General features: G+C 30.8%; 1 protein-coding gene across 2 annotated transcripts; it reads left to right on the top strand.

Annotated features, from left to right (window-relative positions):
• The first annotated feature begins 4,154 nt into the window (after nucleotides 1–4,154).
• On the top strand, nucleotides 4,155–12,003 carry LOC105158127 (raucaffricine-O-beta-D-glucosidase). Of its 2 annotated transcripts, XM_020692442.2 has the most exons (13): nucleotides 4,156–4,395; nucleotides 4,788–4,857; nucleotides 4,988–5,046; nucleotides 6,460–6,535; nucleotides 6,636–6,713; nucleotides 7,245–7,332; nucleotides 7,870–8,359; nucleotides 9,247–9,365; nucleotides 9,890–10,107; nucleotides 10,217–10,248; nucleotides 10,350–10,455; nucleotides 10,677–10,788; nucleotides 11,510–12,003. In XM_020692442.2, the coding sequence occupies exons 1-13, from the start codon at nucleotides 4,261–4,263 to the stop codon at nucleotides 11,766–11,768; spliced, it is 1,842 nt and encodes a 613-aa protein (XP_020548101.2). In that variant the 5' UTR covers nucleotides 4,156–4,260; the 3' UTR covers nucleotides 11,769–12,003. The 2 variants fall into 2 exon arrangements, with proteins under 2 accessions (XP_088734401.1, XP_020548101.2); XM_088878275.1 differs by lacking the exon at nucleotides 7,245–7,332 and having other exon boundaries at nucleotides 4,155–4,395; nucleotides 8,187–8,359.
• The last annotated feature ends 562 nt before the right edge of the window (nucleotides 12,004–12,565 follow it).

Raw genomic sequence — 12,565 nt, 5'->3', positions numbered from 1 at the left:
TACAACTAATATGTTAGTGCATAGTTATTTTTAAAACCTTACTTTTAATTCTTATCAATGTTTATTTTTAATTTTATAGAGATTAATTACCTTATTTTAGTAATATTAATTATAAATAATATTTTTTTCTTTTGTTGATGATATCTTTTTTTTTTTTAAAATATTTTGAAATTTATTGATATAGCTAATTGTTCGTTACTTTTAAGAAAAATAATCCATATATAAGAGAAAGTACTTTATCAATATGTTCTATTCTTTAGTTCCATATACATAAATGACTTAAATTAAAACATTTGAAAATTAATTAACGGTGAATTCATTTCTTGCTCATTATATATTTCGAAATACTCTATAGAATTTATAATTTTTTTAGGTAAATGTAATTTTCATTAAATAAATAATACAATCGTACAGTACAACGGTGCTAAATGAGTGGCGTCTCCCTCGATATGCTAAGGAATACGCCAAAGTCTATATAACGCACAAGAACTAACAGAGCGAGCTAAAGAAGCACTAAGAATCATCTGTCTAACCTCTTCCACAATGAGTCCAGCAAGTGCGGTCGGTTCTTACTCTGACTGCTCAAAACGTCTCAAGTTCTGTTCCTTTCAAATATGATACACACATGAAGCCAGTAGCACGATAAGCCCAGATTAATAACGTGTTGCCTTCTCCATTTTCTTGTAGCTCGATCTATGTCCATTAACCAGTCTCTATTTTATTCTAATTAAACTTGGTACTTTTATATAATTTCATATTTTCTAATCAATTATATGGTCAGAGCACTTGCATTAGAATTTTGTTAAAGTAGGGTTTACTTAGCATATTTAATTAGTATTCTTACTTGTCTAATATAAGATTTACAAATTATATTAATGCACTTCGAATAAAAATATAATTAATTTATTTCAACTGAATTATGATTGACTCTTTATAGAATAAATCAATAAGTTGAGTCTTCTTTCCCTTTACTATTACTTTTTTGTAACTTTCTAAATGACAATTTTGTAATACTAAATTTTATAAGTAAATATGATATTAATCTTTTAATTAAAATTTTTGAATTTATAAATTTGTAAGAAATATTTCATTTGACCATCTCTCAACTATAAAATACTATGAACTGATAGCTGTCATGCTTTTTAAATTCAAAATTGTGATAAAGTTTTATAAGGGAACATCATCGACCACTCTAGAATTGTTATCAATATTATATTAATCTTTTATTAAAACTTTTGAATTTATATTTTTTTTTTTCGGTAATGGTAAATTTCATTAAGTAAAGGAAAAGTATAGAGTGTACAAATCAAATGGCAATTTAAATAGGCTATGGTATCTGCCATACTTTATACAAGGCGATATTACTAATGCTATGAGGTAGTTTAGCACTAAGTATACGGAGTCTAAGCTCATCAAGAATAATCCGAGCAAGGGACACTGCATCGCGAACCAACTCTTGATACCTCCGTCGATTCCGTTCTTGCCAAATATGATACATAAGAGATGACAAAAGATTACAATAAGCAGCATTGATAACATATTTCTCCCTCCATCTTCGTGCAACAATCAATACATCAAATATGTTGAATTTATATATTTGTAAGAAAGATATTTGTACCCTTGCTTAAATTATTCTTTAATAATAAATAAAAGTTAGATATAAATCGACAAAGTTCTAATAAAAAGAAAAATCATTTAATAATTCTAATTTCTCTCAACTACCTAAGATATATTTAGCATTGTTTAAGTAGTTTGAAATACTAGGACTATTAAATTGTTCCTTTTTTTTTTTTTTTACAGAATTTATTCTTTTATAATTAGTTTCGATTTATTATTAGAAAAACTACTTACGTAAGGGTATGAGTGTCTTTTCAAAATGAGAAACAAATACTTAAGACACTTTTGTATAGGGAAAAGTATTGTTTTAGTCCGCTAAGTATGCCTAATTTTAATTTTTAGTCCGATAACTATGTCCATTTTTTTTAGGTCTAGTAACTTATGAAATTGCTTACTTTTAGTCCTCTAACAGATTTTCAGATAATTTTACCCTATGAGTGCATATGGACTAAAACTGCATTTCAAAAATTACATAGGGGAATTGAGAGAATAAATAAGAGTATGAGAGTGAGGAATAATGTTATAAATAACTGCACAATGCCTCTATTTATAAAAATATACAAAACATAGCACTAGAGTTTGTTGTAGAGAGTCCAATACCATTTGAAAATTCTTTAAATCAACTAACTATCTATGCATGATTTGGATTTAAATAGACTGATACATCAAGTTGATTAAGTCTTATCAGGTCTGTCTGAAAATCTAAAAAGTGATTATCTGTATATTACTAGCTGGTTTAATCTATTAAAAGCCATTTAGAGATATTTTAGGATGACATGTCTTAACATGTGGGCAAGTTGTATGACGTGTTCGTCCAACTATATGATGACATATACGGCTAGAATGAGATTGTTCCTTAGGCTTACCAATTTAGTGAAACAGAAAGTAAACTTGTGGGCCTTACCTCTCTACTCTTGGATCAGTCGGCGGATGGTGCCGGGTTGCTTGATGACATTTTCTTGGGCTTTTAGTCTAAGAAGGGTTTTGGAGGCTATTATCATATTTTAATATTATTTCATTTTCTTTTCTTAAATTTACAGGTATTATTTAGAAAGAAAATAATTTAAAACTACCCCATTTTGTTTTATATAATTTAAATTCTAGCACCTAAAATGGAAAATATACAAATGAGAGTAATAAAAGAGTGGGTCGTCCGTATGATTTGGATAAGTTCTATTTGAATAAGAGAACAGGAATAGATAATGCAGATAAGGTGAGCAATGAGCAGAGACCTGTTGTGGAAATGGTGAGGATCAGATGAAGAAATCATGTGTGGCCCTGATCTCATGGTACTGTTGCAATCACCAAATTCCAATACACCCGTCAATCACATTCAATTCAATTGGCGAAATTGAGACTTCATAATTTTAGAGTTTATGAGTCTATGTCTCGCAATTTGTGTGAGATATTGTTTCTACTGCGTAGTAGATATTATTTATTGTAATAGTAGGTATTGGTTTGATCAAGTTATGATCACGTATTGTTTGCCGTAATAATAAGTGTTAATTTAATCAACATTATAATTGTTGTAATGATTTTTATTAGATATTGATCGATAATTATAATTAATTTATTTCAATCAATTATAGTTCATTACTCTTACTTATATACCAAATTCCCAACACCCCAACCCACCCACCCTCCCTCCATTTCCTTCTTTTATTTTCTCTCCAATATATATATATATATGACGATTCATCGAAGCTCAATCAAACTGAATGTTTAGATATTTTGTATTTTTACGCTACAAAAAGAAATAATATTAACTACAAGATATTAACTAATAATTATAAAATTGTGACAAAAAATATATTTTCAGTGATAGTAATTTTATTTTGTCATTATATAATTATTAATGACAAGAATTGTGAATAAGTTGTCACTGTAAATAATGAGTGCTACATTTATAATGACAGTAAGTGATTATTATCAGTATAATGTTTTTTGTCACTAATCTTGATAATTAAAATTTTCATAAAATAATCTATCACTATATATTAAAACTTTAAAATTGACAAAAACAAAAAATCTTTTCACTAAATATATATAATTATTAGAAAGATTAAAATTGGTCACTATTTTTTCTATTTCTTGTGGTGTTATGAATACAATTTAGGGTAACTTACAACAATGTTTTTTGAGGTTTGGCATAATTACGAAAACTCCATTGTTATTTGAAAAACTATCAATACCTCGCTGATTTTAACGGTCTTCTAACAATTAGCTCAATCCGTTAGGTTTCCATCCATTAACCTTGAGGAATTAAAAATTATAATTTTATTTATTTTTTTATGGACCAAGTGGATATTTTTTTATAATTTTTAAGATTTTTCATCCATCTCGTTCGATTTTTTTATAAATTCTTATTTAAAAAAATAAAAAAAATATAGTAATAGCAAAGTTGATAATTTCGTACCTCCATCCAAAGATTACATAATTTCATCAAATATAAGAAGGATATTTATAATTTTTTAAATAACGAAAAAATATTTATAATTATATCAAACGTTAAGGAGGTCGTTGGAATTTATTCTACAATTTATTATATATCAATTATGAGAACAAGAATTCTGTCTATATACAGGGAGAGGTTGATAGATAGGCTTAAAACTTAGTAATTTGCTGCATTCGACATAGCCTGAAATGGAGCAAAACAGCCTCGCAGTGGTCGACAGTCCAGCAGCAGATGCGGATCTGCTCAATGAAGACAACAGCCACATCACTTGCAACGATTTTCCTCCGAATTTTATGTTCGGAACTGCTACTGGTGCTTATCAGGTTTAATTCCCAATCCACAACATATGCCAATCTGCTCCTCATATGCATTTGGCTTTAATATATGTATGTATGTATGTATGTATATATATATATATATATATACGAAAAGGATAAATTATACTTAAATCCTTTTAAAAGTACGAAATTATACTTTCCACCTAAAACGCTATGAGATTCCACTTACCGTCCTTCTGAACTTTCACTGTTCACCCCAACCTTTTTTAATAGGATTTGAACGAAAAATACCAACGTTAGAAAACACAATTGTATAAATTTTAAATTTTATCTCTCATTTAGCGTTTTTCATGTTATAATATTGTAATTATGAATGAAAAAATGACTAGATTTTGTCATAATCTTTTTGTTTTTCTAATCAAATATGTTAAATTCAGGTTGAAGGTGCTGCTGCAAGAGGTGGCAGAGGACCTAGCATCTGGGACACTTTTACCCTCAAGACTCCTGGTCTCTCTCTCTCTTCTCCCTTGCTCTCTTTCTCTCTCCATATATATATGTATATATAACGTGCATGCATGCAAGTTGTTTGATTACAAATTATAGCTGATAATTAAAATGAAATGATTTTGAGCGACAGGAAGAATTTCTGGTGGATCCAATGGAAATGTGGCTACCGACATGTATGCCAGATTCAGGGTAATTTTAACTCTCTTTAGAGTTCAATGGATTCACTATAAGAAAATTAACATTTATTTTGGTTAATTGTGATAATTCAAATAAATAGTCGTAGAATATAATTACGAACTATGTCGACGTAATAATTATTGACTGTGGTTTTTGTAAATATAGTTAAAATACTTAGGAAAAATTGTAAAATTAGTCTTGTAAGTATAGGGGGTGACAAAATTAGTCCTGTAACTACTGAACTGGCAATTTTAGTCCTATACTTTTTCATTCAGTGGCAATTTTGGTCATTTCGGCCAAAATTACCCAAAAATTAGCCGGATAAATTGGGGCTTAAGGTTCCAGTTGCCAACTGGTCTCAACATAAACACGTGGCATCTTACGTAGCTGCTGACTGTTAATTCTAGTCGGAAGGACCAACATTGCTATTAAATTAAAACATATAGGACTAAAATTGGGGTTGATGCCATGACGTGGATGTACCGTTGACGGAAACTGATCGGAGGGATATGTGCGCCATGGGAGCGAACACAAGGGTGTTGGTCCGCCAGCGAGATGATCGCTGGTGACGGAAAAATCAATGGTGGGCACGGAAAAAGTGGCGAAAATAAAAACGAAGAGAACCGACCGAATAATTTGATGAAAATGGATGGGCTTGGGTGCAATCAACTCTCCGGAGGATGGGGAGTTGATTGGTGGTGGTCTCGAATAGTGGGTAGGTCGGACGGCGGTGAATTGAGAAGAGAAAGAAAATAAATCTAGATTTTAGGATAAGACTATAATCAACAATTGGGGGCATGTTTGAACTCCGATTGAAATACATGCTATAGAGTTGGAATCAGCGTAGGATGGCGAGTTTAGTGGTGGTACGCGTGGCCGGAGATGCGCCAGAAAAAAAATTACGGCGACCGGCTTGGTGGTGGCTAATGGTTAACCTTTTTTGTCACGTCAGCGTCCACGTAGGATATTACCTGTGTAGTAATGTCTATTTGTTGCCGAAATCCTAATCCCCAATTTGATTTGTTAATTTTCGGTCACTTTTGGCCGAAAGGACCAAAATTCCTACAAATTTTAAACATAAAGGACTAAAATTGCCAGTCTCATAAATACGGGATCAATTTTGCAACCCCCAAACATACAGGAGTAATTTTGTAATTTTGCCAAATATTTATCATGAATAAAAATTATTGCAAAAACATTCACTATGACTCATTATAGCCATGGCAAAAATAGTTTTTATGGTGGATAATCTAAGTTTTTGAATTGATAATGTCAAATTGTGATTTATAATAATTATTTACCATGATTTCAGTCCATAGCCTATAAAATTGTATCTAATTAATAGTAAATTTTCTTCCGATGATTGTATATAATTTATACATAGAATACTCCAAATATACTCATATTTAATTAATTTTCTGGCAGGAAGATATTAAGATGATGAAGAAAATGGGGTTTCAATCCTACAGATTTTCAATTTCATGGTCAAGAATTTTACCGGGTATATAGCGTTATTTTTGGTGTCTCGAAAAATAAAACTTCCTAAATGTATATATACATTTTATTAATTATTATTAGTTGTGTTGTACTCATCTTATTAGGTGGGAGGTGTTGTGCTGGAATTAACAGGGAAGGAATCGACTACTATAATACCGTTATCGACACAGTCATTGAACATGGTTTGACTAAAATATGCAACTCTTTTTTTGTGCAATCTTTTCGCAGTAGAAAAAAATTAATTTTCAGCTATGGTTAATTACTATAGTTAAAAGAAGAAAATTATAGCAAATAAATCAATCACGGTTTCGCAATGGCCATTACCCGTTGTTTCTGCAAGTGTGGCCAAAACTTTATCCATGGTAAAAATTTAAGTTTTTGCTTTGGTTTTGTTTAACCGTAGTTAATAGTATTGATTTACCATGATTTTAGTCATTTATTGTGTAGGAAAAACTCAATATTTTTTCTAGTGTCGGCAATTATTGTGTCTACACATAGAAAAATTTTAATCAAATCGAGTTTTATCAAACCTAAATCTATTATATTACAAGTGTAATATATTATCAAAAGATTAGTGTACAATTAAAGAAAAGTGATCAATCACATAACAAGTGCGAGTAAATATACTTAATATGTGATTGATTTATTTCGACTTATTCTAATTTGGACAAGAATTATATGTTTTTATAATCTTGATTCTAATTAACATGCAGGCCTTGAACCTTTTGTGACTATTTTTCATTTTGATTTACCTGCTGCACTACAAGAAGAGTATGGTGGATTCTTAAGCAAAAAAATTGTGTAAGTGAACTTATTAATCAAGTCTGCAATCTTTTGTTTTATTAGTACATGAAAAGTTAGGGTATATTAGAGCTACTTTTTCTGATATTTAACATAATTATAAATATTTTTATTATTTGAAAATTATAAATACCCTCTTCAAATGAAAAATTATTTGTAGTTTCTAAACGGTTAGGTGGAAGTTACAACTTTATTCTAGTTGAATTGTTTCTAAAATAGTATTTAACAAAATATTAAAAAAAAGATTGAGGGTGAGTAAAATAAATAATTCATAGAGCATGCTATTTCATAAAAATATTTTAGAAATTCCTAAAAATGTGTAAAATCATGAATTATAATTCAAAAGGGTATTTTGGTCAGTTTACCATAAAAATTGGAATAAAAATCTAACGGAATGGACTCGTTGTTAGACAGATATTAAATTTTAATTGTTCAAACAACGAAAATACATTTGTAATTATGCTAGACCTCAAAAGGAGGTAACTGTAACTTACCTTAAAAATTAGTGGTGTAGCATGAAATTTCCTCTGGGAACAGGCAAGATTTTCGTGAATATGCCGAGTTATGTTTCTGGGAATTCGGTGATCGGGTGAAATTCTGGACCACAGTAAACGAGCCATCGACCTATTGTATTAACGGATATGCTTCCGGTACTTTTCCACCCGGTCAAGCTCCTACTTCAGCTTACCTTTCAGCCTTAGCTCCAGATGAATCAGGAGTTTTTGTTTCTGATCAAGCTCCAATAAATGTGGATTTGAGTTCTACTCCATCACATGTTCGCTCGGTTTTTACTTCACTTTTACGATCATCATCAACTGAATCCACAGCTGCAACTAATGTTCCTCCTACTACAGGTGTTGTTTATGAGCCAATGCAGCTCATATCCACATTCAAGAGCAGTAATATTAACAATCCGAACCTTTATGGTTCCATAAGCTCATATGACCCCAAACATGCGTATACTGCTGCAAGAAATATGCTCCTTGCTCATTCTGCAGCAGTGCACACATACAGAGACAAATTTCAGGTTAGTTCATGCATCTTTGTTGTATATTATGCGTGTAAATTATAATGGACTCTTCTGAAATTTGTTATACTTACACTCTCTTGTTGTTTAAAAACTATAAATACCCTCCTGAATTATAAAATATCCTAACAAATACGTACCCCCTACAATGGGCTATCACAAGAGGGTATTTGTCGTTTCAGGAGGGTATTTGTAATTTTTTAAATAATGAGAAGATATTTGTAATTACGATAAGCTTCAAAAGAACCTGTTGCGATTTATCCTTGAATATATTACATATATATATAAATGGTGGTTTAATTGTATTTTAAATCCTGTTTGTTATGGTTATTATGAAAGGGTCACAATTTCGTGATTTTAGGACAAAATTAGCTGGAATTGTGACGTCACTCTCCGGCCAAATTTGTCCTAAAATTGTGAAATTGAAAAATGTGAAGGACCAATTTTATAATTACGACTCTAGTAAGTTACAGAACTAAAATGTTAAATTAAAGAATATAATTACAGGATTAAAAGTACAATTAAATCTTTATATATTTATTTTATTCGTTAAGAATACTATTTAATTATTATGCCCGCATAGGGACATTCTTTCCACGACCCGACTCGATCAAATCTGAACCAATCACATGACAATAAATACTATACACTTATCATGTAATTAATGTACAATTTAGAGAATGTGACCAATCATACACTTACTCTTTTTCGATAAAGGTAATTTTTATTAAGTAAAAAAGGGTACAATAAATCATACACTTTCTCTATAATTGAATAATTGATCTGACCCAATGTCTAGATCAGACCAATATTGTTCCTGCCTCCATGTATAAAAGTTTCTGAACTAACCTTCTCTTTTTTGGCTTATTGGAAAACTTTAATTATAGGAACATCAAAAAGGAAAGATAGGTATAGTGCTTTGCTGCTTCTGGTGCCAGCCCCTACACAGAAAAAAGGAAAAGGATATAGAAGCTCAACAAAGAGCTCTCGATTTTCTGTTGGGATGGTAAGCAAGCATGCATGTTGTAATCCTCTTATGAAGATATATATTGCAGTACATGCAGCTGATTCACCTAGTTTTACTTTTTGAAGCATATATATATATATATACCGGAAAAATTAAATTTAGCCTTCTGTGATATTATAAATGTGCATATTACACCTCTATAAAGAAAAATAGCAGTTTATCCTCATGTGTCTTTTAAAAAATTGAGCAATTTACCTCCCTAGACAGGAGGGTAACACTGGAAAAAAACTTGCGATTAGCTACAATATTAATGGCTATAGTTAAAAGTCATGGTAAATAATCACTATTAACTACGATTAGATAAAACCGGTATAAAAAACTAACTTTTCCACCATAAATTTTTTTTTGCTATGACTAAGAGCTGAATGGTCCGAACATTTGCTCTGGCTTTTAGGTATTCACCATTGCAATTAATCGTAGTTAAATGTTATAAATTTTATAGTGTAAATTGTGTTAAATCCCATATATCGTTTCTTAATATTCGATTCCATCAACTGTTGCAGGTATTTGGAGCCTATAGTTAAAGGACGTTATCCGAAATATATGATAAAATATGTTCCTGCCGAAAATCTAGCTCCATTTACACATGAGGAATCCGAAAAGCTCAAAGGAACCATTGATTTCCTGGGATTGAACTACTATACAGCTACCTATGTCACTAATGATCCTCATCCCAAAGCTGAAGAGGGCTACTACAGAGATATGCATGTAAAATTTCATAGTATGTTCTAGACAACCTTATACACCACAACCTTCTAAGTTTTTTTTTTTTTTTTTTTAGTTTTGGAATTAATTTGAGGTGCTCTTATAATCGACAATATTGTCTATAGGTTATCGAGATAAAATACCAATCGGACCCGTGGTAAGATCCTCATTTTAGTTATTCAAATAATGTTTAATTTTTTCGCCCTTTTCGTTTGTTTTTCCCGTCATAAATTAATTTGTTTCTTTCTTGGTATTTAGGCTGGTTCATCGTGGTTGCGCATAGTTCCTTGGGGAATTAAGGATCTTCTTTTATATACAAATAAGACATACAAGCCCTTGCCGCCTATATATATCACAGAGAATGGTACGTAGTAGATTGCTAATTAACGAAAAAATTCTTACTCAAACTAAGTTTGGTTCAACCAAACCTATCACAGAGTAAGTGTATTATAATTGTTATGTGATTGGTCACTTTTCCTAAACTATTCACCAATCACATGGCAAGTGTATTGCTACTTTATTACCTTTTGATTTGGCAAGTTGCTTTGAAATATTTTTGGTAATGTTAGCAATTATTTTTGTCAGGGGTGGATGAAAAGAGTGATTACAAGCTTACTGCTTCTGATGCTTGTGTGGACCCAGTGAGGGTGAAGTATCACCAAGATCATCTTGCGAATGTCCTGAAAGCAATGCACGAGTGAGTCCTTACACAAACTACGTACTCTGTCTAAACTTGAAAATCTTGTTGAGAATTTCTACGTATAACTTATTACTAAAGTTAATGAATTTGTGCTCTCGAAATTAGGATATATATATATATATATATATATATCAAACTTTATTTCTTCCTACTCAAATTTAATGTTTCAAATAATTAATATCGCAAAGTAGTATTTTCACTTGAATTTTAAAATGTTTTTTCGACACATCTCACAACTCAATTTTTGTATAGAAATATACGGCAAAATCACGTGTCCTACACTAGGTCCATTATTTTTGCAATGAAAAGTGGTTCTTCGCCACTAAATATGCCGAAAAAATTGAAATATTGGTATCTAAATATTAGAACCCAATATCTTGTGGGACAAAAAATGTTGCGACAAAATCGCATTTTTCGACCCACTTATTAGGAGGCTCTACACTTTTGGTCCCAAAATTGAGTATTTCGGCATATTTAGTCCCAAAAGCCACTTTTCGTCAAAAAATAACGGCCTCGCGCAGAATACGTGATTCTTCCGTATACTTTTCTACAAATGTTGAAATCCAATTCGGGATCATTTTAAAATTTGCATAACAGCAAATGACCAAAAGTACAGACTCTCCTGTCTCGTGGGAAGAAAAATGTAATTTTTCCATTACTATCCTTATTATAAGTTTTTAAATATTGCTCGTCATATTGATTTTTATGGCAATTGCAGCCCAGAGAACCCCGTGGACGTAAGGGGTTACTACGTATGGTCATGGTGCGATAATTTTGAATGGTCAGAAGGATACACAGTTAGATTTGGACTCATATATATCGATTTCATGAATAATCTTACACGATACCCGAAACTTTCAGCAATGTGGTTCACTAAGTTCTTAGTGAGGAAGAAGCTTTGGGGTGGCCAAAAGAGGCAAATAACAGATGTTGAGGAAAGCGAGTCTGAGAAGAGGCTGAAATTGACGGAAAAGTAAAGTTAATGCTCCGATCATATGGTGAATCATAAGTTATAAGGTGAATTATGTACTGTTTTGCTCTTTTATTTTTCTATCTTTTTTGTGTTTGTGGTTTGATCATGAATAACTGGCTGTGGATCCTATGAGGCCTCCAAGCCAAGTGTAACGCATGGTGTGTTCTTTTAAGAATATGTATTTAACTTAATTATGAACAAATTTTTTTTAAATATATATGGTATGTGGTTTAACGAAATTTACCTCATTATGATATTGCAAATGAGTAAATTACCTTCCTATGAAAAAAAAAAAAAAAAGCTAACCCCATGAAAAAAAAAAAGCAATTTGAACAATATTGGAGGATAAATTGCCGCATTTTGAAAATACAGGAGTAAATTGTTATTTTTTTCATAAAGGGATAATTTGCTTATGCTAGCTTGCATTTTGTCCTAAATATATATGTAATATATTGTAGCAAAGAGAAAACTATATTTATATTTACACACACGCACATGCACATGTATATATAATTAGTGTGTGTGACACACTCAAATGTCTGTGGAATTAATTTAAAATATAAATAATATAAATTTTATTTTTTTTAAAATATATATTTTAGTTAAATAAATAAAAAATATTAAAAAGATAGAGGTTGTAAGTAGTTATACAAACAAAGTGGCGGAAGAAAAAGAAACATGGAAGTTGAGGGAGAGAGAGAAAATTGGAAGTTGAGAAAAGAAAAAAATTAAAAATAAAAATAAAAAATTGTTGATATTTTTTTAAAAAAAAATAACAAATCATAAAAAAAATGTGCTCTC

This window comes from Sesamum indicum, linkage group LG3 (assembly GCF_026168435.1).
Source record: "Sesamum indicum cultivar Baizhima isolate 11 linkage group LG3, ASM2616843v1, whole genome shotgun sequence".
Classification (NCBI taxonomy): Eukaryota; Viridiplantae; Streptophyta; class Magnoliopsida; order Lamiales; family Pedaliaceae; genus Sesamum; species Sesamum indicum.
The sequence above is the reverse complement of the archived record's forward strand: the minus strand, read 5'-3'. Positions and strand labels throughout refer to the sequence as shown.

What these genes read in the sequence shown, in the direction of transcription:
- LOC105158127 (XM_020692442.2), top strand. Translation starts at nt 4,261, where the DNA reads ATGGAGCAAAACAGCCTCGCAGTGGTCGACAGTCCAGCAGCAGATGCG. An exon ending in CTGCTACTGGTGCTTATCAG is followed by an intron (nt 4,396 to 4,787) that starts GTTTAATTCCCA and finishes TGTTAAATTCAG; the next exon opens with GTTGAAGGTGCTGCTGCAAG. An exon ending in TATGCATGTAAAATTTCATA is followed by an intron (nt 10,108 to 10,216) that starts GTATGTTCTAGA and finishes TATTGTCTATAG; the next exon opens with GTTATCGAGATAAAATACCA.